The sequence below is a fragment of the Lepidochelys kempii genome, chromosome 3 (genome assembly GCF_965140265.1).
Source record: "Lepidochelys kempii isolate rLepKem1 chromosome 3, rLepKem1.hap2, whole genome shotgun sequence".
In the NCBI taxonomy this organism is placed as follows: Eukaryota; Metazoa; Chordata; order Testudines; family Cheloniidae; genus Lepidochelys; species Lepidochelys kempii.
Window position 1 is genome coordinate 73,081,274 of NC_133258.1, and position 25,550 is coordinate 73,106,823.

Here is a 25,550-nt window from a genome sequence, read left to right on the forward strand (position 1 = left end):
TATCCATCAAATCTAAATACATATTATAAATTCCAACCAGATAAAGAACAAAACAGAAAAAAAATGTTTTCTCTATGCACTTTTTGTTTTCTTAGGCAAATTCTGTTTCAGCATAGACAGGCTCTGATTGAACAGTTGAAAGTTACAGAAGATCCAGCTCTTGTTTTACACCTGATATCGATCCTGTTGTTTCAGTTTTCAACACAGTGCATGCTTCATGCACCAGGAAGATGTGTACCACAAATCATTACTTTCCTAACTACTAAGATCCCAGAGGTATCTTACTTACGAAATAGCATCCTGTAGTGTCTGACTGTTTTAAGGAAAGCATGGAACTGTCCAGCACTGAATAGTTCTAGGTGTAGAATATAAAGTTATAGAATCTATAGGCCTAGAATATAAAACATATAAATATATAGATATAAAATATCTATAGGTGTAGAATATAAAAGTTCTCTCTATTTTATCTGACTCAATCTGTTTATTGGCGTTAGCACTCTAGCACAGGGATTGGCAACCTTTGGCACGCGGCCCGCCAGGGTAAGCCCCCTGGCGAGCCAGGCTGGTTTGTTTACCTGCCGCATCCGCAGATTCGGCCGATCGCGGCTCCCACTGGCCGCAGTTTGCCATTCCAGGCCAATGTGGGCTACGGGAAGCAGCAGCCAGCATGTCCCTCGGCCCGCGCCACTTCCCGCAGCCCCCATTGGCCTGGAACGGTGAACTGTGGCCAGTGGGAGCCGCGATTGGCCGAACCTGCGGACGCGGTAGGTAAACAAACTGGCCCGTCCCGTCAGGGGGCTTATCCTGGCGGGCCACATGCCAAAGGTTGCCGATCCCTGCTCTAGCACTTCCATGTGGCTTCATCTGTCACACGTCATCTGTAAATTATAGTGATCTGTGAGGATGATTCAGAGCTATGAGGTGTCTCTATGTCCAACTCTTGATTGTAGTTTAAAGGTTGTAATTTCACTGAGCCGTTGATGGGGTGGTTCCATGGGATCAACAACGTAAATGTTCACCAGAGTCTACAGCAGGGATGGGCAAACTTTTGGCACAAGGGCCATATCTGGGTATGGAAATTGTATGGTGGGCCATGAATGCTCATGAAATTGGGGGTTGGGTACAGGAGGGGATGCGGACTCCGGCGGGGGGTGCGGGCTCTGGGGTGCAGGAGGGTGGGACTGAGGGGTTCGGAGGGACATGCCACTGCTTCTGGGAGCCGCACGGAGCAACCCCTGGAGCTTGAGGGGTAGATGAAAACCTCTGAAGGGCTGGATGTGGCTCTCAAGCCATAGTTTGCCCACCCCTGGTCTGCAGGTATCTGCAAACTTTATTGGATTCACCTTCCAAGGGCGGATCATTGAACAGGTCCTCATTCTCTAACCGTTACCTCTCCCCAAAGAAGTGAGAGTAAATCCTGACTTCTTTCAATTAAATTTTAAAGAAAATCCAAGGTATACCCAAAAATGTGCTTCAAACTGCTGTTAATTACTGCATAGCGCTCCCTCCTCCAGTGGCTAAACGTGCTGTTTCTGCAGTATAGATGCCTGTTCATTACTACAGACATTTAATTTTTGATATGCTATAAAATATTCATGTGACAATTTAGATTGTAAAATGTCTTGATGAAAAAATATTGGCTGACTTTAATCTCAAAGTCAGCTGTGCTCCTTTAAATAACCTTAACCCATTTCTTTAATGTTTTCCCCCCTCAGGATCAACATTCTCTTCTGGTCAAATACCAGGGATTAGTGGTGAAACAGTTGATCAGTCAGAATTATAAGATTGGACAAGGGGATGATGACACAGTGGATGATAACCTAGGGGAGAAAGAAAGTGCAGACACTATTCGAAAAGAACTCCAAGAAATCACCGCCTCTCTCAAAGATCTTGTTCTCAGACCCAGAAAATCTTCTGTAACAGAGGAGTGAAGGTCTAATTAAATTTAAATCCAGGGAACAGTCAGAATATTTTTTTTCTGAAAGGAGAAAGAAGTTCACTGTGTTGGGGTCATGGAGAATGGTTGGTTGAAATAGCCTTGGCTTCCAAAACTTTGCATATAGAATTGCAGCCTGAAGGGTAACAGGAAGTGGTGGATACGAATTTCGTTTTATGTTCTTTTAAAAAAAATAAATATTACCATAGTGCATGCATTGTTACAGAAGACATTAATAGCAACACTTACATTGGCTATGTAACTAAAATTCTAAGATGGAGGCTTTATGTAGTATCTCAGGAAATATTTCCTCTTTGCAATGGTTAAGAATTCTTAGACGTATATCCATAAGTTTATAATTTGCTTTTAAGTTGTGAATTCTCGCCTCCCCCCCCCCTTTTTTTTTTACCTGTATAGTAATTATCAAAATGTAAATGTTTGTCTGTATTCCATAGCTACATTTTTAAATTAAGGTTATAGGTATGTAATAGCATGAAATGAGAGGTCATCTTTACTTTTTTGATCTCATGAGGTGAAACTTTTTCAGGAGTGCATATCCTCCCTCCCTCCTCACCCCCCAGCAGTGCAGAGGTTGAAAATAAAATGGTCAGGCACACCTGCACAAAATGGTAAAAATATCTGATCAGTTCAAGTAAGGTTATTAACCAAGGAGGTTATGGTGCTGAATTAAGGATGAATTTCTAGAACCTTTTTCAGTGAATTCCAGTGAATTCTGTGCACGCTATTATTTTTCATTTCATGTCCCTTAGCTAATGATTTGTCATAAAACTGTTAAGGGATACAAGTGACCTGCATTGGGTTTTTGTTGGTTGGGTTTTTTTGAGGGAGTGAGGTGGGGGATTTCTGTAGTTAGTATACAAGTTAGCTTGTTCATTTAACTGAAGGGCACTCTTACTACAACAGTTTCAGATATGATTCCTAGAGAGGTTTCTTAAGGAGCAAACATCCCTTATATATGCCATTTTTATTTGAGAGAGTTTGGTTCAGAATTCTGTTCACTTTACAGTATGTTTCTTAAAAGAAATTCTGAAAATGTTAACCATTTTGGATATCTGCTACAGTGTTTTTTCTAGTGTTAACCTATTCCCAGAGGTATTTGATATTATTTAGCAATATTTTTGTCATGTCCATTGTAATTTACATCATTTATACATGGGGTATATTATATGTCTTAGAGAAAATGTGTAAAGTATACCAACTAGAATCCTTTCAATATTGGTTAATTACATAATTTTTGTGTGTCTGTTGTGTATATTTTTTTATTTGTTTTGGAGCCAGTGCAATTTTAATTTATCAGATCAGTTTCAGCTCGTTATTATTGGAGTATGCAACGATTATATATACTTGTAATGTTACCTAGTTGCTTGCATAAAATCAAGTCTGAATAGCAAGGTAATAGACATTGCTGTCCAGTGAAAATAATAGTTGTTCTAAGTAATCTCTCTCTCTTGTCAAAACTGTTTTGGCACTGAGAAAAACCTACTGTAGGGATGTTACCAAGTGGCATTGTCTGTTAAATTCCTGCAGGTCGTGTGCAGTGGTGTACACTGGGTGGAAGTCAACCAAAAATGTCCCAAAAACTGTAATTGCAACAAAAGAAAGGTGACTTGAGATTTGAGTTTTTGTCCTACTGCATTTAGGCTTGTTTTTAGAATGCAGTTTAAAAAACAGAATCGCGTATACAAAATCACTAAATTACTGTACTAAATTCAATAATACCTTTACAAAACAGCAGTGATTCTGTACAAACCATAATACAAAAGAGCAGCTCCACTCTCTGCCCTCCAGACTTAGAGGCAGAGACAGTTGTGTCCATCATCCTAGCTGGAAGCCCCCATGCAAAAATGTCGCCTGAAAAGAAGGGTCAGAGAAAAGCAAAAGGGGAAAATATTCTGACTGCTTTAACTTTGTTTAAAAAAAAAAAAATGGTTTGCTTACAGTAAACCTACTTAGTCTCTTATTGACTCAAAATAATTCTAATTTTCCTATATTAAATCTCCACACTTTTAAATGGCATTGGTGATTTTGTAAATAATACTCTACAGTCTGATCTTCTTTATGCAAATATAATTATTTTAATAAAGTTAATGATTAAGTGGATAAAATAGTTTCTGCTGTTGACTTAACCACTGATATATTGATTGGATTTGCACTTGTTGCTTAAAGTGCAGTTGTTAATGTGCTCCATTTGATTTGTTATACTTGCAATTTTGAGTGCTTCTCTTTTTTGCTTAATACTGTTATAAGACATCATAATAATGAACTTGTTATAAGTCTCCTACGTAATGCAACAGATTTTTTAAATTACAGGCCACATGATGAGAATAATACAACATTATTTTAAAAGGCTAGGAAAGAAGTACTAACACTCCAGTAGTGGTCTCTTCCTGGAATGTTCAGTGGCTAATTTCAGCACGAGTAACCTTCACCAGTGTATCCATGCCAGAAAAAACAAGTATTAGCTGGCTGGCTGTCAAGTGCAGAAGTTAACATTCCTAGTTAAAGGGGTCTTAATTATGAGAGAGAGAAATGGAATATTGTTTCCCCAAATACTTTGCTAATGAATTTTTTTTCCTATGTATGATGGACTTGGAAAAGGATTCCTATTCGTCTTAGGCCTCTTATCCTAATGATCAGATGTTCAGTTCACAAAGTAAGGCTGCCTGTTTCTTTTTCAGATACATGTACATTGTCGCTTCATTTAAATTACTCTGTAGAAAAAGGCTGGAAAGCAGCATTACTGTGGCCAACTTGCCCCCTCATTCCACTCACTAACAATACAATGCTCCATAAAATTCTTGTATATAGTCTCTTCCAAAGTTTCTTTAAAAAAAGAAAATGTGCGATTACTTAGGGTAACTCTTGAGGTTAGCCTTTGACAAGTGGTGGCATTTGAAGACTATTGTAATATGTTGTGTACTCACAACTTAAATGACTTGCATGAGTGCAGTCTAAGATTGGTGGTGTAATCTAACAGAGGCTGTCCGGAGTTTCTGATAGGTATTTAGAACTTCTGTTAAAGCTTTCTGTATACCTTTTGGTTAATGTTTTAAATGGCTTCATGTTTTTGATCTTAACATTTTCTTCACAGTAAGGGTCTGTGGGAGCTGTAGACTTTTTGAAGGAAGTTTACTCCTGTCATGGAAAGCATGGTTGTAACTAAAACATACTAGTGATGGTCATTTGAAGTTTTGGGATTATTAAAATGCTTTATTGTGAGAGCAGAAATCTTTCTCTCTGATATTTTAAATAACTGCTCATTTTTTGTAAGTGTAATTTGAAGAATACATTCAAAAAGAATACATTCAATGTAGTAGTGAAATGGGATTTTAAATTTATTTTTATGAATGATGAGGGATTTAAACCTTGGTTAAAAAGAGAAATTTGAGTGAACTGACCTGAGCGAAATGAAAGGGGGGGGAAGAGATGTCTTCAAAAGGCTCATGTTAATGACAAACACCATGCTGATATTAGTGAGGGTAGAAGTGGAAGTTTAGGTCAAATCAGGGTGGTCTGGTTACACCCGTGAAGTAGGTTGCTTTGAAGGACTGTGTGTGGCAATAGCTCATTTTGGGTTCCGAGGAAAGGGCAGCTGGCTTTTAATCTCCATATTATCCTCCAATTCAGTGGTCTCCCAACTTTTTTGATCGCACACCCCCAGGAAAAAAAAAGATTGCCGAAAGCGTGCCGCCGAAGAAAAGAAAAGGGAGGGGCTGCCGCAGGCGTGCCGCCGAAGGCAAAAAAGAGAAGAGCTGGTCTGTAGAAGAGCTGCCGCAGGCATGCTTCCGCTGCCGCTGCACAATCAAAGGTAGAAGAGCTGCCGGTGGCGTGCCGGCGATGCTCCTCCTGCCGTGCACCCCCAGGGATCGTCTTGCACCCCACTTTGGAGACCACTGCTCTAATTAACCCCTTATTAGTGAAGGTTTTCACTTTGCTTTAAATGCTTAAAGCAAGTCTGGCAGGTTATAGAGACATAGTATCCCTTCTGCAAGTTCCTTCCGAGAATCAGGGAAGAACACTTCCATTTGAAGTTTGGAGAAGGTAACATGCAGGGGAAAGTGAGCATATATTTCATACTTTCCCTGAAAAGAACATACTGCTTGTGTAATGTGCATACCACACAGAAGGCAGCAAGTACACGTGGTATGGGCCTTAACCAGGCCACAGCTTTGAGTCAAATTACATCCAAGCTTCCTGTCGGATAGCCCAGGGGTCCGTTGCCAATTATTGGGGTGTTTGCACCACAGGGGAGCCAATCTGCGGTTTTCTGGGCACCTCCACACCCCCCCCCCCACTAGCATCCCTCTCCCTTTTGTGAGTTGAAGCGAGAGGGGACCTTGACGCCCACCAGCACCACTATAGCAGGGTACTCCCCCCAGGATAGTGTCCTAGCCCCTGGTTCACATTTGATCCCGAGGATGTTAGATACATCTTGTAAGGAGATGCCCTTGGGGTGCCCATTATTTTACCTTTTGGTAGCTGGAGCCTAGATCAGCCAGTTCCTGCACTGAGCACTTGCGACAAGGAGAGGGCAGCATGAGGTCGGCTGCCTCCACTCCATCCCCATATGGGCTACCTAGGAGTTCATCCAGCCCGACACTGAGATTATCCAGGAAAAAGTTGACACCTATATGAGTTGCACCTTAATCTGTAAAGCCACCATTTGATGAACTGGTGGCTGAAGGACCGGCAGCTGGAGGAGCCCAGGCGTTGGGTGCCCTCCCATCCCACACCTGCAGACACCCAGCATCTTCTGTGATCCTACATTCATGTCCCCCTTGTACTTCTCCTCAGGCCTGACCCTGGAGCCCCTACCATCGCTCCCATCAGTACTGCCCACCTGAGATCATGTGGCCATACTAGGGGGAGTCTGCTGAACCCCAAACACATGCAGAGGGGGTTAGAACACTGGAGCTCTTCCAGTGGGCCCTAACTGTTCATGACTTCACCCTGTTGTGCCTGACCATTGTTTTACAGTACTCCAAGCTGATCTAAAATGGACTGCATCAGCACAACAGGACAAGCTAAATACAGCTAATGACTCAGATAACTAATAGGAGAGAACTTAAGTTCACCAGAGTCGATGAGACACCGTATGTTTTCACACATTTAATAAAGCAGTCAGTCACCGGGCAATGGACCTGATAAAAATCCTGGCAGTAGTGATCAAGAGAATGATTAAAGAGTTTAACTAATTGAAATGAATTAGGCATAGATCACCTAGAGAATTTATTGCCTGGAATTGGCAAATTTTACCAAAGTCTTCTGACTGCCTAGTACAAATAGCCAACATAATATGTATCTAAACAGAGTAACAGAATTCTTTTGGCAATGACATAAACAGCACTTCTGTCCACTTGACATGCAAGGCTTGATTCAGCACTGAAATATGTTGGTTCCTGGTGGTGTAATCCCGGGAATATAATGGTAGAAAGTCAGCATTGCCTTGGGTCTGCAGTGGCTCAAGCCACAACCAGCCATTCTTGTTTTAAGTTGCTTAATTTCAGCCTATAGTTTCAACTGGATATAATAATTCACTGAAGGCCTGCACAAGGCCCTATGCAATGAGTAAGCCGTTCTGTAGTCCCATGTGGTGGATAGAGTGACCATAGCCCAAGCACTGGAGAGGTTGCCTCTGCTCCAATTCTAATGAGGCCAACACTGAGATGAGCCTTGGGAGGGGTCCAGAGAGAAGCCATTCACTTCCACTGATGTGGATCCAGTCGCCAGGAACCCCTGCCTAGAGGGACAGCACAACCCTTCCAGTCTATAAACTGGACTAGCAGCAAGAAGTGGTGTTGTATGGAGTCTCAAAGCCTTTCCCTAAATTGGAAGAGTATAGAATTTTAACCTCTCCCTTCTACCCCTACCCACAGACCCCATGCAGAATACCCCAAAGACTGTGTAATCATGGTTTTTAATGTTAGTTCTGAGTTTTATCAAATGTCTTGGATGCACTTTTCAAAGAATATGTGCATAAACTATCTGAGGATGAACATGTTCAGTCTTTCTCCTCCGCCCTCCCCCCCCCACTAAATTTTTACTAAAGCTCCTCTTTCTTTCTGGCTAGATCTTTGAAACTCTGTCTCTGAAATATGCTCCTTTAAGGACCTCCTATGTGGTATGTTTTTGTCTATCGTTTGTAAACACAATACGACAAAGAATGATTTTGGTTCAGTGACAAGGGAACTAGCTATTTGCATGTCATGAGGTCTAAGGGAAACAAACTGACCCTCAACCTTCTTCTGCAGAGCCAAAATCTGATGGGATCCTCAAATAGCTTTGGCAGATTATTCTGTTTATTTTGGATTTAATGAATGCTTATTTCTGTGAAAGCTAATCTATTTTCCCCCTTTATTATGCTACACAAGTCATAAGAAGCAGCAGCTTGAAACCAAATGTGAGTATTGTAGTAACTCCTTTCCCTTATTATTTACCTTTCCACTGTTTTATTTGATAGTTTTTAAATATTTAAGTTGATATACCAGGTAACCAATTTAAAGTTTATGAACAACTAAGCAAGAACCTTTTCTCTTTGGTCATAGATTAATTGACTTTTTTGTTCAGTTTCTAGTAGTGTTTTGTTTTAATTACTTTTATATAACTGATGGGATTTGTGACAGAGACATGAAAGTACATTTTTCTTAAGAATAGTACTACATTTTCCTTTAAATTGGCTGAGCTCGTATACTTTAGATGCATCTTCCTAGGACTGCCTACAGAATTCCATGAACGTATTCAAACAATCTTGGTTGTATGTGCCATGAAGCACTCCCAAGATTTTTGCTGGTTTAACTGTTATCAATTTATTAATTTTTAAAAATTAGATAACTAGGATTTACTGTGCTAACTCCCAAGAAACCAACCAATAAACTGTAGATGCTGTTTTCTTCTATACATACATACAATATGATGGGGGCTAATTTAGCTACAACTAATCAGGAGAAAGATCTTGGAGTCATCGTATATAGTTCTCTGAAGACGTCCATGCAGTGTGCAGCGGCAGTCAAAAAAGCAAACGGGATGTTTGGAATCATTAAAAAAGGGAGAGAGAATAAGACGGAGAATATCTTATTGCCCTTATATAAATCCATGGTATGCCCACATCTTGAATACTGCGTACAGATGTGGTCCCGTCATCTCAAAAAAGATATACTGGCTTTAGAAAAGGGCAACTCAAATGATTAGGGGTTTGGAACGGGTCCCATATGAGGAGAGATTAAAGAGGCTAGGACTTTTCATCATGGAAAAGAGACTAAGGGGGGATATGATAGAGGTATATAAAATCAGGAGTGGTGTGGAGAAAGTGAAGAAGGAAAAGTTATTTACTTGTTCCCATAATATAAGAACTAGAGGCCACCAAATGAAATTAATGGGTAGCAGGTTTAAAACAAATAAAAGGAAGTTCTTCTTCACTCAGCACACAGTCAACCTGTGGAACTCCTTGCCTGAGGAGGTTGTGAAGGCTAGGACTATAACAGGGTTTAAAAGAGAACTAGATAAGTTCATGGAGGTTAAGTTCATTAATGGCTATTAGCCTGGATGGGGAAGGAATGGTGTTCCTAGCCTCTGTTTGTCAAAGGGTGGAGATGGATGGCAGGAGAGAGATCACTAGATCATTACCTTTATGTTCACACCCTCTAGGGCACCTGGCATTGGCCACTGTCGGTAGACAGGATACTGGGCTGGATGGACCTTTGGTCTGACCCAGTATGGCCGTTCTTATGTTCTACTAGCCAACTTTCATAGTACCTGCCAGTGAGAGCAAGCGCTCAAATGTACCTTTACGATGAGGTAGATCACTTTTTTAGACCCAAAGTTACTTTCATCGCATATAGTGGAATGTTCTTGTTGTATATTTAATGTAAAATTAACTCTAAAATTTAGAGTTTAGACAAAGTTTAGACATGATATAAATCTACATCAAACATTATTTCATCCTTTTTCCTCCACTATTATGTTATGTCTGAGTCTCAGCTTTTTAAAGTTCTCTGCCACAGATTTGGGACTTGAAGTGTTAAGAACTATATTGAAAGGACATGCCAGTGCTTAGTAAAAAGTGTTCTTTTCACACTGTCTGTTCACACTGTCACATTAAAAAGCTTTATGGATAATGAGATTAAATTTTTCCGTAATTTTAAAGTCAACTTATATTAATCGCTGTACTATCAGATTTTATGTATGTAGTACATTCAGTCAATTTTTCTTTTACTAATAAGTCCCAAAATCATACTTTGATAAAACTGTCAAACGCAATTTAGATTGTAATCAAATGACTTTTCTAAAATACACTATTTTTGTAGCTTTCCTTATTTTCAGCAGATCTGTTACGTGCCTAAAGCTTAACACAGAACCTCTTATATTAAGAAAACAACTTTGTGCTGTCTGTTTTGTTCACATCTAATATTCATTCCCACATTTGTCTTCATTATGTATGATTACTTGACATTTCTTGAAATATTTTAACAGAACAGGCTGGAACAGATTTATATATTAACATTATCACATTGCTGACAGTCTTGCCATATAATTTTATTGCACTGTCACAAAAGTCACTTAGATTTAAGACTGCATAATTTGTAGAAATTTAAGATGGCATGTGAACCTTCTTGAAAGAGTAAAGAGAAATGAAATAATATGCTGTTTGAAAGAGACTCTGACCAGTTTTGACCCATGGTGTCTCAACGTTATTTGCAGGCAGACAAGTTTAAAGATTTTATTGATTGATTGGTGGACATTGTAAGGTTCAGAGTCAGTTGTCCTTTTGGCCACAGTTTTCCTTTTGCTGATAAATCCAGTTTTCTTTCAATTTCTTGGCTTTTACTTTTATGGTTGAATTTTACTTCTCATAAAAGTTGAAGTCTAACAGCATTGGCTAACTGTGGATAAAAAGAGGGAAAAATGCGAACTCTCCAGAAGAGTTCTTCCAATAATGTAAAGTTTTAAGTCAAGGGGTGAAATCCTAGCCCCATTCAAATCAATACAAAACTCCCATTGACTTCAATAGGGCCAAGATTTCATCTGAGGGTTGGGGCCAAGAGCCTTAGGAATGGGATCATCCTTAATTCTTGTAGACATTTCCCTGCTGGTTGGCTGAGAAATGAGATTGTGTAGAACTCCCATTGAATCAATTCCCTTCCAGTCTAGCTATCCTATGGAGCCCCAAACACTGAGTTTGCAGAGTGGAATGATGCATTGCATCTTATGTTCTACTTGTCTCTCTCTCGGGGGGGGGGGGGGGGGAACTGGGCATCCAAAAATATTTAGGTGGCTTTTGAAAATCTCAGCCCATATATTTAAACTTTACCTTCTTGAAAAATCCTGTAGAATTGAAGAGGGGTAAAATTATTAAGGTTTCACAGAAATGTAATAGGGCAGCATAGAAGTTACTCCACAAATAGAGGGAATTTAATGGAGAATTATATAAACTATCCCACAGAATTCTATAGCAGGGATATAGTCTTCTATGAAATTGTACAGTGTGGTCCAAAAAAGTAGTGGCTGAATCTCCCCATTGTTTCCAGTTTCCTTTTCTTAGAGCTAAAGCTTTTATTTGACTCTAGTTAATATGACTTCTTCAAAACTTTCCTTCTATTTGCATCTTGCTTTGTCCCACCTTTCGCAGGCCTCTGCCCTTGAGTTGTGTTGTTTTTAAATTTTCCCTCGTCAGGTTCTTCATTACTTCAGTGTTCCTTCCTACTCCCCACACCAGCTAAAATTCTAGACCTTGTCATTTCAGTAGGTTTTCTGAAATACAGCAGTGTTGTCCTGTGGTTTATAACTCTTTAAGCAACTTAATGGTTACCACTAAAATGGTGTTTGTAACTCTCCATTTACTCTCGCAGTGCAAGGGTACTTCTCTCTCCACCACCTGTGGAGTGCATTTTTACTTTTGTGTTTTAATTTGTCCTATTTAATTTTTAAATAGGTCCATCTGAATTTGTTTTACATCCATCTAAGTATGAATAAGTTCTTCTGGTTCCATTAGGTATGGGACTCTGGTTCTCCTTTCTCATTTGATCTCTTAGTTGAGGTATTGTGTGTTAATTATCTATGTTCTGATTAAATTTGCTGAATTAAGGTCAAATGCCTGCCATAATTAAATTTCTGTACCTGAATTCTGTACTCTCCAACTAGCACCACCCCACAGTTGCTGTGTACATGGGGCTGTGGTATGTATCCTGTTATGCAGCTCCAGTGTAGCAATGTTCTTAAAATAAATATGGGGTCAAGAGCAACATTACACCCTGCTGTAAGCCCACATATTTAGTTACATTTATCCAAGGGCCAAACTTCACCATTTGCTTTGTGAAAAGCTGGTGGAAATGATGTTTCACCATAGAATAAAATCAGGAATATCAGTGTTTTGCATATGATACACATACTCTTAAACTAGCAAATGCTGATGTGCACAACTCTATTCCCATGTCCACTTAGGATTACTATTAAGAGGCAACAGGATGAGTAGGATTTCCAGCACCTCCGCAGGACAGGAAGCTCAGTTGACTGAGTTTCTTACACTATTTTCTGTGGTAACGAGGTTAGGTCATGTAGTACAGGAAAGAAACATATTTTGAACTTAGGTTCTCAAAGTTAAGTCCTTTCAAGGCAGTTTGTTTCATGTACCAGAGTGGAATGCAGAGTATTATATTCCTATTTGGGAAAAAATATTTCTTTTGATCTACATTTCAGAAAGACTCTGGGAATGGGTGCCTCATTAAGAAGCAGAAAAATAGTGCTTTAGGCCCCCTTCTACACTGGTGGTGGTTTTAAATCTCCCATCATTGTTTTAGCTCTGGGTGAACCTTCTATTTCTACCAGTCTGTCTGTCTGGGCTGATACCAAAAAAAAAATAAAAAGCACCTTCTCTTCTTCTTCGAGTGATTGCTCATGTGTATTCCACAATAGGAGTGCGTACTCGCCACGTGCACCAGTGCTGGAAGTTTTTCCCCTAGCAGTACCTCCAAGGGGAGCACCCCCGGCGACTCCTGGAGTGGCGCCTGCCTGGCGCAGTATAAGGGGAGCGGAGTGCTCCCCCCACCCTCAGTTCCTTTTTGCTGCCAGTGAAGGTGCGTTGGAACTACTCTGCTTCAGCTTTGCTGTCGCTTGTCCCCAGAACCGTTCGTTAGTACCTGTAGTTAGTTAGCTGTTTAGTTCATCACTGACACTGGGCCAGGGCATGCCCCAGGGTTTAAGTCGTGCAGCTCTTGTAGGCGTTCTATTCCATATCAGTGAAAGATGCAAGATTTGCAAGTCGTTTAAGCCTCAGACCAAGAGAAAGGGACATTAGGCTCCGGCCCATCCTGATGGAGTCGGCGCTGACCCCGGCACACCGCTCTGAACTGGCACCACGGTGTCAGTACGTGGCGACCCTCCAGTGCCATCGACCAGTCAGCACCGCTTCCCATCCACAGGGCATGCCAAGAGCGCCAGGAAGACTCCCGCTTCCCAGCAGCACCAAGGGAAGTCTGGGACAGAGGCTAGGCCCATGTCGGGCAGTCCTCGATCCCCACCAGGCCCCAGGCCTCCAACTCACATTGAGCGGAGTAGCCCGGCTCCTTCAGAACAGGCCTCTCTGGATGCCATCCACGCCTGAAGACCTCCAGGTGGCCCGGGACGTTATGTCCAAGCCGATGCCTGGAGCGCTGCTGATGTCGGCCCTGCACTCCAGAGGCAAGCCGCCACTGGGATCTCCGCAGTTGCCTCTAGCCCGGTACCAGTCTCCATCGAGGGAACATTCCCAATGCTGATCACCACCCAGAGATCACTCGGTGCAGAGTCCCTAGTGGATCGCCCTCGATGCTGACCAGACCTGGCTGGGTTCTGTCCAGCCGGGACTCGTGGCACCGCTCGTACTTAAGGAGCGAATATTGGCGGGACTGTGGTGGGTGTTGCTATCGGTCCTCATCTCGGAGAGGGTACTGCAGTTGATCACAGCATGGTCGTCGATGCTGTTCCCGCTTGGACTCCCACTCCAAGTCTCCGCCAAGACATCATAGCTCCTGGCATCGATCGCCGGCGTTTCACCATCGCAGGTCCACCCGTCGAGGCCGTTCGCGGAGCAGCTGTTACTGCTGGTACCAGTCCTCCACGTCAAGATTGCAGTCCCGTGGCTGTTGTGGATCCCAGCACCGCCGCTTCTCTCGGTCCAGAGACAGCAGCAGATCTTATGCCAGCCCAGTCTCCATTCGTAGCCATCCTTCGATGGGCCAGGCCAGCCAACTCGAACAGCCGGCCCCGCCGGTGCCACGGCAGGTGCAGTGGCACTGAGCATCGTGGCCGGCCCAATGGTACCAGTGGGCACTGTGGCCTCCAGTGCAGCCCCCAGCGGGAGCTCGCTTGGTGGCCAGAGCTTCGGAGGCACCATCAGCCTCCCTCTCCAGACCCCCGAGAAAGGAGGCGGCGGAACATGCATCCTCGGCACCATGCCCAGAGTCCAACCAGGTGGTGGACCCTCTGGTGCTGGCCGATACCGCACCGGCCTCTTCGCCCCGCCCAGAGGAGGCGATTGTGGCCCCGCCCCCCTCCATCCAGCAGGAGGACTTCAGGGCCCACCAAGAACTCTTAAAGAGGGTGGCAGCAAGCCTCCACCTCCATGCAGAGGAGATGGAGGAGCCCTCAGACTCCCTGTTTAACGTGTTGTCCCCATGGGTAGGGTGGTCTTGCCTCTCCATGAAGGGGTGGCTAAGATTTCAAATGCCCTGTGGCAAACTCCAGCCTTGCTAGCCCCCATCTCTAAAAAGGCGGAACGCAAATACTTTGTACCCACTAAGGGGCATGAGTACTTGTATACCCACCCGGCACCCAACTCCCTGGTGGTCGAGTTGGTCAACCACAGGGAACGGCAGGGTCAGCCAGCCCCGACGCCAAAGAACAAAGACTCTCGGAGACTGGACTCTTTCAGAAGGAAAGTTTATTTGTCTTTGAGCTTCCAGTTACGAGTGGCAAACCATCAGGCTCTCCTGGGCCAGTATGAATTCAATCTGTGGGGCTCCCTGTCCAAGTTTGAGGACTCCCTCCAGAAGCATGATAGGAAGGAGTTCAAGGCTCTAGTGGAGGAAGGGGCAGCAGCCGCTAGGGCCTCCGTGCAGGCAGCCTCGGATGCTGTGGACACAGCCACACCATCGGTGGCCTCCGCGGTGTCCATGAGACAGGCGTCATGGCTCCTGCTCTCTGGGCTGTCCAGCGAGGCAGTCTTCCATGCAGGATCTCCCATTTGATGGGAAAGCTCTGTTTGCGAAGGAAAGAGATACAAGGCTGCATGGCATGAAAGACTCCTGCACGACCCTCCAGATTCGGGGCCTCTATGTCCTGGCTCCGGCAAAACCTAAGTTCAAGCCGCAGCAGACTCCCACCCAGGCTGCCCTCCCGAAGTATGAGGCTGTCCATAAGAAGAAGCGGGACTATAAGAGACGCCCTCAGAGGAAGTCTGGGCCTGCCCCCCCAAGCCTGGGTCTTCCAAGGGCAAGCAGGAAGGGAAAAGGCATTTTTGATGGGACGCTCGGACACACCTCACCAGTCCTCCTCAGGGATCCATACCCAATAAAGCTTCCCTTCTCCAACTGGTTGTGTGCTTTCCTCCCGGAATGGTTGCAGCTAACCTCGGATCGATGGGTCTTCAACAACATCTCCCGAGGTTACACCCTCCAGTTTACTTCCTCCCCACCTAACCACCCCCCACCCCAGTCCCCCTTGGGGGACCCCTTGCACGTAGCTCTGCTCAAGCAGGAGGTGGGGTGGCTCCTAGGTCTAGGAGCGATTGAGGCGGTGCCTGAGGAGTTCATGAGCAAGGGCTATTACTCCCGTTATTTCCTTATCCCGAAGGCAAAGCGGGGCACAGGCCCATCCTGGACCTCCAAGTTCTGAACCAGTACAGGGTGAAGCTCAAGTTCCTCATGGTCTCCCTGGCCTCCATCATCCCCTCCCTGGATCCCGGGGACTGGTACACTGCCCTCGATCTATAAGACGCGTACTTCCACATCCACATATTCGAGGGGCACAGGCGCTTCCTCCATTTCGTGGTGGGACAGAGTCATTACCAATTCACGGTCCTCCCATTTGGTCTGTCCACTGCCCCCAGGGTGTTTACAAAATGCATGTCGGTGGTAGCCTACCACAGGCGGCAGAGGGGTCCAGATATTTCCCTATCTGGATGATTGGCTTGTCAAGGGCACATCCCGGTCGCAGGTGAGGGATCACGTGGCGCTCCTCTTGTCCACGTGCACTGCCTTGGGCCTGTTGGTAAACAACACCAAGTCCACGTTAGTCCTGGTCCAACGCATAGAGTTTATTGGGGCACTCCTGGATGCAGTGTTGGCCAGGGCCCCTCTCCCGCCAGACAGATTCGAGACCCTGAAAGGTCTCCTCAATTCAGTCACAAGGTTCCCGGTGACAACAGCCAGGATTTGCCTACAATGCTTGGGTCACATGTTGGTGTGCACGTACGTGATCTGTCACGCCAGACTCTGGATGAGGCCTCTCTAGCTCTGGTTGGTCTCAAAGTTCTCCCAGGCCACAGACAGGATGGACAAGGTCTTCACCATGCCAGAGTCTGTGATCACCTCCCTATGGTGGTGGTCCACCACAAACAACATGCTCCAAGGGGTCCCATTCAAGGACAGGGCCCTGTCATTGGAGCTGGTGTCCGATGCATCAGACCTGGGTTGGGGGGCCGATGTGGGGAACTTTCAGACCCAAGGCCTGTGGTCGGCTCAAGATCTGACCAGACCTTACATATAAACGTCAAGGTGCGGCTGGCGTGTATGGCCTTCCGCTCACACCTGGAGGGTAAGGTAGTCAGGGTCCTCACAGACAACACAGCCTCAATGTTCTATATCAACAGGCAAGGCGGGGCCTGATCCTCTGCCGCAAAGCCCTTAGGCTGTGGGACTTCTGTATATTCCATGACATCCACCTGAAGGCTTTCCACCTACCGGGCGCCCAGAACAAGAGGGCGGATCGCTTGAGCAGGGACTTTTCCTTGCAATACGAGTGGTCCCTCAACCCAGAAGTGGCCCATTGGCTCTTCTGAAGGTGCAGAACTCCCCAGGTGGACCTGTTCACAACTCGGCAGAACCGGCTATGCCCCCAGTTCTGCTCTGGGGGGGCCAGGGGAGGGGCGCTATCTCCGATGCCTTTCTCCTATCCTGGTCAGGCTGGCTTCTCTATGCCTTTCCCGCTTTCCCTCTAATTGGCAGGGTCCTGGAGAAGATAAAGATGGACAAGGCCCAGTTCCTCCTGATTGCCCCAGCGTGGCCCAGGCAGCATTGTTACGGGACCCTCACGGGCCTGGCAGTAGCTCCGCCATGGCCGTTGCCACTCCACCCGGACCTGCTCCCTCAGGACCAGGGCCGCCTCCTCCACCCCAACCTGATGGCTCTTCACCTCGCAGCATGGCTGCTCAGTGGTTCAGTGGAGAGGAAAGCACGTACTCAGAGCAGGATCAGTGCATCCTCCTCAAAAGTAGACAGCCCTCCACTCGCCACGCTTATTTGGTGAAGTGGTCCCAGTTTTCTAGGTGGACGGCAGACCAGGGTGTCTCCCCGGTGACCGCCCCAATCCATCTTATCCTTGATTATCTCCTCCACCTGAGGGCCCAGGCCCTGGCACCCTCGTCAGTCAAGGTGCACCTGGCAGCCATGTCGGCCTTCCATCCGCCGGTGCAAGGGCACATGGTATTTTCCCATGCTATGACTGGCTGGTTCCTTAAGAGTTTGGACCATCTTTTTCCATATTCTAGACCCCCGGTCCCGCAGTGTGACCTAAACCTGGTGTTGGCTCATCTCACGGGGCCCCCGTTTGAACCACTGGCCATGTGCTCCTGGTCTCACCTCTCGTGGAAGGTGGCCTTCCTGGTTGCAATCATGTCGGCCAGGCGAGTCTCGGAGCTCAGGGCCCTGACCTTTGAGCCGCCGTACATGGTCTTTCATAAAGACAAGGTCCAACTCCGCCCACGCCCCGCGTTCCTCCCGAAGGTGGTCTCCGCCTGCCACATGGGTCAGGACATTTTTCTACTGGTCCTCTGCCCCAAACCTCACGCATCCAGTGAGGAGTGCCATCTCCACATGCTCGACGTGTGGCAGGCTCTGGCTCTCTATCTCGAGCAGACCAGGCCCTTCAGAAAGTCCTTGCAACTGTTCGTCGCCGCAGCTGAGTCCGCGAGGGGCCAGCCGATTTCCACTCAGCGGCTTTCCAATCGGATCACTTTGTGTATCCATTCCTGTTATGAGTTGGTGGGTGTCCCCCCCCACCACCCATTGTGAGGGCACACTCGTCTCGAGTGCAGGCCTCGTCAGCTGCCTTTGTGGCCTACGTCCCCATCCAGGACATTTGTACGGCTGCCACGTGGTCTTCGGTTCACACATTCACGTCGAACTATGCAATCATTCCCCAAACCAGGGATGACGCCGGGTTTGGCAGGGCTGTCCTCCGTCCTGGGAACTTGTAAACTCCTATCAACCTCCAACAGATAGCTTGGAATCACCTATTGTGGAACACACATGAGCAATCACTCGAAGAAGAAAAAACAGTTACCTTTTCCATAACTGGTGTTCTTCGAGATGTGTTGCTCATATCTATTCCACATCCCACCCTCCTTCACCTCTTTCAGAGTTGTCTGGCAAGTAGGAACTGAGGGTGGGGGAAGCGCGCAGCTCCCCTTATATCGTGCCAGGCAGGCGCCACTCCAGGGGTTGTGGGGAGCGCTCCCCCCTACGGGTACTGCTAGGGGAAAAGCTTCCAGCACCAGTGCATGTTGCAAGCACGCACACCTATTGTGGAATAGACATGAGCAACACATCTCGAAGAACACCAGTTATGGAAAAGGTAACGGTCTTTTTTTCTCATTGGAGCGATGCAGCTCAGTCTTTGCTCTGTCCCTGTATAGTCACATGCCAAAAATAAATTATTAATTCTGTAATCATTAGAGAGGGAGGGACTAGTAATTACTGCAGTGTTAGTTGTGTTGTGATCGGATGCAGGGTTCCAGTTGGGATTGAGACCCCATTGTGCTTGGTGCTATACTGAAATGTAGGAAAACATGGTCCTTAATATGAAGAGTTTACAAAGTAAGGCCAAATTCAGCAAATGCTCACATATATCATTTGACCCCTATAAAGTCAATGGGATTACTCACATCAGTAAAGTTACATGTGCATAAGGGTTTCTCAGGGCCTAATTTTCCACAAGGCACATCAAGTGAGTGTAACGTACAGTCAGAAGGGTTGGCAGGAGATCGCGGTTAATAATCATAGGAGTGCATGTTTACCTCAGCTTGAACTCCCACCCAAAAAGTTATTTTTGTTTAATTGCTTGTGGAGTTTTTTCCTGAAAATCCTGGGTTTCTTTCATCTTTGTTAATCTCTAGTTTTTCACCATTCTTGGTGTGGAGTCTCATAACCAGTCAATTCAATAATGGGAGAGTGGGACACAGAGAGTCTCTCCAAAGCACTCCCCATGCAGAACAGACCTGCCATGGCCCACCTAGCAATCTCCACCTAGCAATCTGTTTATAAACTGTGTGAAATATATATATGGGTTGTTGATTAATCACAGTTAACTCGTGATTAACTCATTTGATTATCTCAAAAAAATGAATTGCGTTTAAAAAAATTAATTGCGATTAATCAGTTTTAATCGCACTGTTAAACAATAGAATACCAATTGAAATTTATTAAATATTTTGTATGTTTTTCTACATTTTCATATATGTTGTATTCTGTGTTGTAATTGAAATCAGTGTATATTATTTTTGATTAACATTTTTACAGTTCAAATATTTATAAACAAAAGTATTTTTCAATTCACCTCATACAAGTACTGTAGTGCAATCTCTTTGTTGTGAAAGTGCAACTTACAAATGTAGATTTTTTTTTTGTTACGTAACTGCACTCAAAAACAAAACCGTGTAAAACTTCAGAGCCTACAAGTCCACTCAGTCCTAATTCTTGTTCAGCCAATTGCTAAGACAAACCTTGCAATGCCAGCTACAACAATGCCATGAGAACACCTGTTCTCACTTTAAGGTGACATTGTGAACAAGAAGCGGGTAGCATTATCCCTGCAAATGTAAACACACTTGTTTGTCTGAGTGATTGGCTGAACAAGAAGTAGGACTGAGTAGACTTGTAGGCTCTACAATTTTACATTTGTTTTATTTTTGAAATGCAGGTTTTTTGTACATAATTCTACATTTGTAAGTTCAGCTTTCATGATAGAGATTGCACTACGGTACCTGTATTAGGTGAATTGAAAAATATTATTTCTTTTGTTTTTTACAATGCAAATACTTGTAATCAAATAAATATAAAGTGAGCACAGTACACTTTGTATTCTGTGCTGTAATTGAAATCAATATATTTTTAAAAGTAGAAAACATCAAAAATATTTAAATGGTATGTTATTATTGCTTAACGGTGCGATTAATCGTGATTACATTTTTTTAATCACTTGACAGCCCTAATATATATAGTTTGTTCATGTGTCCCACACACAGCTTTTCTGGCCCATTTAACTCTCCTCTCCACCACATACAGGACAGGATCCTATGACCGACTATTCTAATATTCACCTATATAAGCCAGTCTTTGTCATTGTTTATTTCCTGAAATGTCACCTCACTGGTTGCAACCATCTAACTGGGATTGAAATCACAAAGCTTTGTATCTGATTCATTTTTATTTGCAAAATATCTTTTTTTTTTTTAAGCGAACCATTTCTTTTTTCCTGAGAAAACTAGGTCAAGCCATCATAATGCAGCAGGGAGGGGAAAAATGAGTAAAAAGACCAGACAACTCCAGTACAGTAGGTGTTTTTGGTTTTGTTCTTTAGCTTTGTTTTTGTAGAGAATTACTTTCTATTTTTTGTACTTCATGGTGATTGTTTTTTTTCTATGGGGTAACCAAAGTGACTTTCAGCTATGACTTGCTTTAAGATATGCATGGTGTTTATCTTTTTTTCTTATTGTTGTTTTCAAAGCTGCTTTGCTGTGTGGCATTGGTTTTTAGAGAACCACCTCGGGGAAAAAAGTGAATCTTATAGTCACTTGCTTACTTTTTAAAAAAGGTTTTAACTAGCTTTGCACTCTCTGTTCTCAGGAGTTAGGGTACTTTTCATATTCCTGTTTATCCCTGAACTAAAATGAAGATTTTTGTCTCTGTAGCAGACGTTGCTGCACAGTGAAAGACACGGCTTATTTGGGGGTAAGGTTTTAAAGGTTGCATTCCCCTTCAGTGCCATCTACTGAGGTTCTGTTGCTTCTCATCAGTGGCAAAGGCTGTTTCACTTCATTGTCTGTAAACTTGTTGCTCCTCTCTGTATCTGAGGCGTTTTCTAGTTTCTCCCCAAGAAGGCTTCCAGTCCTGAAGGCAAGGCTGATTCTTGTTTTGGCAGATGTGTTCCTGCCAAGTAGCATTAGGACCTTGTTAACAAGCTGCCATTTCCTCAGTGGGGTTTCCCTGGTTTGTGCTGGCATTTTTTACCTTTCTTTATACCATTCTCACAATGGATTGTACAATGGACAGTCAGGTCACGGATATTGCTTATACTTTTTTAGAAGTGGGACTTCTTTGGGTGAAGGGGTTGTTCTTACAAACATCTCTGGATATTTCTCTGGTTTATGTACTATGGGTGAAATTCTAGCCCCACTGAGATCAGTGGCAAAACTCCCAGGTCAGGATTTCACCCAGTAAGTCTTCCTGTGCAACTTTTGCCTCGGTTTGATCTCTGGTTGAATGCTTTTGCTTTAGTAATTCCTAAATTTTGAGGGAGCTTTTCTTTGATTCGTCTCAGAAGGCTTGTTCTGATGATACCAATAGACTATTGATAAAGGATTACTCATGTAAAACTTTCAATTGGGCCCAAAATTGTTAACCTTTCCCACTCCCTCTTCTTTATATCCTGGAGTTCAATTTGATAGATATAAAAGTTGCATTGTTTTCTCCAAATCAATATGATGCATCAATTTTTTAATTCTTTTTAGCCATCTGTGAGCCAAATAAACACCCATTTACTGCTGGGTACTCATCTCAAAAATATCAGTTGCCTTATCTGATCTCTTCAGGTATGTCTACACAGCAAAGAAAAACCTGCAGCTGGCCCATTTCAGCCATGTTTTTTCTTTGCTGTGTAGACATACACATAGACTGCAAAGTAAAGCTTGCCAGAAAATTTTTTTTTTACATAGGAATTTTTCACTTTTCATTAAACACAAAAACCTGAAAACCAAAAATGTTCTGATTTTGGCAACGAAAAATAAAAAATTTCAGCTGAAAGATGAAAACTTTTTGGGCAAAAATATCTTTTATTATTGAATTTTTCATTTTCCATTTTCCAATGAAGACACTTTCCATTATGATTTTTGTTTAGTCAAAAATCCAAATTTCCAAAGGAGAAAAGTGACAGAAAAATTTCAACGGCCCTACTACAAAAAGACGTCTTTCTTCCAAGAATATTGAAAGCATGATTTTTTTTATCTAAAAGTATTTAAATTTCAGAAGACAAATTCTGGAGAAATTTCCCCCATGGACAGGTTATTGCAGAGCAGGTTACTGCCAGATAGTTTCTTGCATTTGGGGGGGCGGGGGAAGGGATAGTTTTAGCCATTGTTGAAGACCAAATACTGGACCTGATGGATGTTATGGCAAGTCCTACTTTCTTCTGGCAGATTTTGAGCCAGTGTTGCCTAAGTGTTAGATCTGTTGCCCTACTGGATACTTTGGTATCTAACATGAGTGAGTTTAGCGCAGACTGACTTTTATCCATCATTGCTCATGAAAACCTCTTTATTGCTCTGTTCTGTCTCTGGAAAAGTTGAGAGCTGAAGCAGAGCTCTGAATAGATTGCCTCTTGCTGGAGCAAAGTCACTGAAATAATGCTGGGGTGAACTGAATTTGTTTAGAATTTGAGAGTAGCAAATAAGGGGAGGGCTTCAAAACTTTTTCAAACTGTATCCATTTTAAAAAAAATTCTTTGTCCTGATAAAATGAGCCAACCAGCCAGAAATTCTTCTTCCAGCAACGAAGGTTAAACCCTTAGTCTAAAGCCATATTTAGTGTATAACTGGCAAAAGACATATCTGTGGATGATATTCCACCTGAAGTAACAATGCAGAATGTAGTGAAACTAGAGTTCTCTCAATTTCTCAGATGATTAGGACTACAGCTGGTTGAAAAATGGGGGAGTTCTGCATGAAAAATTTTGATTGTGTCAAAAACCCAAAATTTTTTGGCTCAAACCAGCCAAAACCAAAAAAATTTCAGTTTGGGGGATTTTTGGTTTTTTTTGTTTTTTTTTTTATGAAAAATTGCACATTTTCAAGGAAAGCAAGAGGACACTTTCCACTAAATTTTCACTGAATTGAAAACCCAATTCTCCATTGAAGGAAAAAGTTTTGAGGAATGTTTTCACCTCAGCCTACTTACACCTCCTTATTAATTTGAAATAAAAGAGATTTTCAGACCTTTAGATTCTTGAAAAATTGTCAGTGTATGCAAACATCCATTCTAGTTAAAAATTGAGAATGAAAAAGTAGTCTGAATGCCTCTAGGTTATGTGATAAATTAGGTATTGACATTCAAATGGAATGCAACTGAGTTTTTAAAAAACAGATTTTCTTTGTGAATGATCAGTGCCATAACCTTCCACGTTTCAGTAAACTACCACACAACCTGCTTCTTTAACAACGGGATACCAATGGGATTGCCTTTCCTCCTAAAAGAATCTAGTCCACACTATGGACTAAAGGCCAGATTTTCAAAGGTATTTAGGTGCCTAAAGATCCAGATAGATGCCCAGTGGGATTTTTAGAAGTGCCTAAGCAGGTTAGATGCCTGCTGAAAATGTGACCTTAAGACCCTGGTCCTGTAGCGCACTTAAGCAAGTGCTTAACTTTAAGTCAGTGAGCAGTCCTATTGAAATCAATAGGACTACTTACATCTATAAAGTTGAGTATATACTTAAGCACTTTGCTGCATCAGGGCCAAAGTAGGTTGCACAAGTCCTATTTTTGTTATAGGAATAGCACGCACACACACACACCCCTGCCTCCCCAAACGAAAGAAATAGTTGAGTTTTGTACAAGTGATTTTTTTAATATTTCACTTACCAGCTTCATGTCAGATTTTATCCTGGAACAATGTTTTATGGTTTTCAAAACATAATACGGACCCTTCTCTACAGAGATACAATAATACATGATTGAAGCACTTTTATTATTTCATTTACCTGTTGATGGTCATAAATCATAAATGTGCTATATAACGAGTGCCCGTGCTAGAAAATGTGACCGATACATAAAGTAGGCAAGACAAGCTATAGATAAATGAAAGCAATGAAATAAGATTGAACATTAAATTATGCAAGTCTTTCCTTGTTTTATTGCTGCTGTTTAAGATATTGGGAGTACAGCTGAGTGAAAATTTTGTAGATGAAGTTTATTCATTGAAAAATGCAGTTTTGGTCACCCTGAAACTATTTGTGAATTTGAAACAAATTTACCAAATAGTTTTGATGACTACGTCAACCACAACAAAGGTAAAGTCGAGTCACAAAGCAAGTTAGGCGCTATTCAGAAATGGCGGCGGAGGGGATGTGCCACCACCACAAGTCCCCTTATAACCTTTAGCCCAGTAATTAGTGTACTCACCTGGGATGCAAGAGACTCAGGTTTGAACCTAGATGGAACAGTTTGAACAGGAGAGATTGAGAGAGATCCAGCCCAGGATAGGCTAATGGTTAAGGCCCTCACCTGTGAGGGAGGAGACCTGGGATTAAATGGGGGTCTCCCACATCCCAAGTGAGTGCCCTGACCATTGAGATAAAGGCTATTATGGGGGCTTCTTAGAATCATAGAATATCAGGGTTGGAAGGGACCTCAGGAGGTCATCTAGTCCAACCCCCTGCTCAAAGCAGGACCCATTCCCAGTTAAATCATCCCAGCCAGGGCTTTGTCAAGCCTGACCTTAAAAACTTCTAAGGAAGGAGATTCCACCACCTCCCTAGGTAACGCATTCCAGTGCTTCACCACCCTCCTAGTGAAAAAGTTTTTCCTAATATCCAACCTAAATCTCCCCCACTGCAACTTGAGACCATTACTCCTCGTTCTGTCATCTGCTACCACTGAGAACAGTCTAGAGCCATCCTCTTTGGAACCCCCTTTCAGGCAGTTGAAAGCAGCTATCAAATCCTCCCTATTCTTCTCTTCTTAAGACTAAACACCCCCAGTTCCCTCAGCCTCTCCTCATAAGTCATGTGTTCCAGTCCCCTAATCATTTTTGTTGCCCTCCGCTGGACTCTTTCCAATTTATCCACATCCTTCTTGTAGTGTGGGGCCCAAAACTGGACACAGTACTCCAGATGAGACCTCACCAATGTCGAATAGAGGGAAACGAGCACGTCCCTTGATCGGCTGGCAATGCCCCTACTTATACATCACAAAATGTCATTTGCCTTCTTGGCAACAAGGGCACACTGTTGACTCATATCCAACTTCTCGTCCACTGTAACCCCTAGGTCCTTTTCTGTAGAACTGCTGCCGAGCCATTCGGTCCCTAGTCTGTAGCGGTGCATTGGATTCTTCCGTCCTAAGTGCAGGACT

The 25,550-nt window shown here is 43.5% G+C and overlaps 2 protein-coding genes across 7 annotated transcripts in view; both read left to right on the plus strand.

The window, feature by feature from the left end:
* Positions 1-9,249, plus strand: part of UFL1 (UFM1 specific ligase 1) — a 50,832-nt gene extending 41,583 nt beyond the window's left edge. For 2 of the 3 annotated variants that reach the window (XM_073336789.1, XM_073336790.1), the window contains 2 exons: positions 96-276; positions 1,716-9,249. In XM_073336789.1, the coding sequence (XP_073192890.1) occupies positions 96-276; positions 1,716-1,931 (397 nt within the window). In that variant the 3' untranslated portion in view covers positions 1,932-9,249. The remainder of the gene's footprint in view (positions 1-95; positions 277-1,715) is intronic. The other variant, XM_073336791.1, reaches the window with a different exon arrangement.
* The window catches only part of FHL5 (four and a half LIM domains 5), a 46,361-nt gene continuing 28,833 nt past the window's right edge, over positions 8,023-25,550 (plus strand). For 2 of the 4 annotated variants that reach the window (XM_073336795.1, XM_073336797.1), the window contains exon 1: positions 8,298-8,357. Coding sequence is in view for 1 of the 4 variants with exons in the window: in XM_073336794.1 (XP_073192895.1) it covers positions 20,728-20,758 (31 nt within the window). In the remaining 3 variants the exon portion in view is untranslated. Of the gene's footprint in view, positions 8,079-8,297; positions 8,358-20,203; positions 20,759-25,550 lie in introns of those variants that run through there. The other 2 variants (XM_073336798.1, XM_073336794.1) reach the window with 2 other exon arrangements.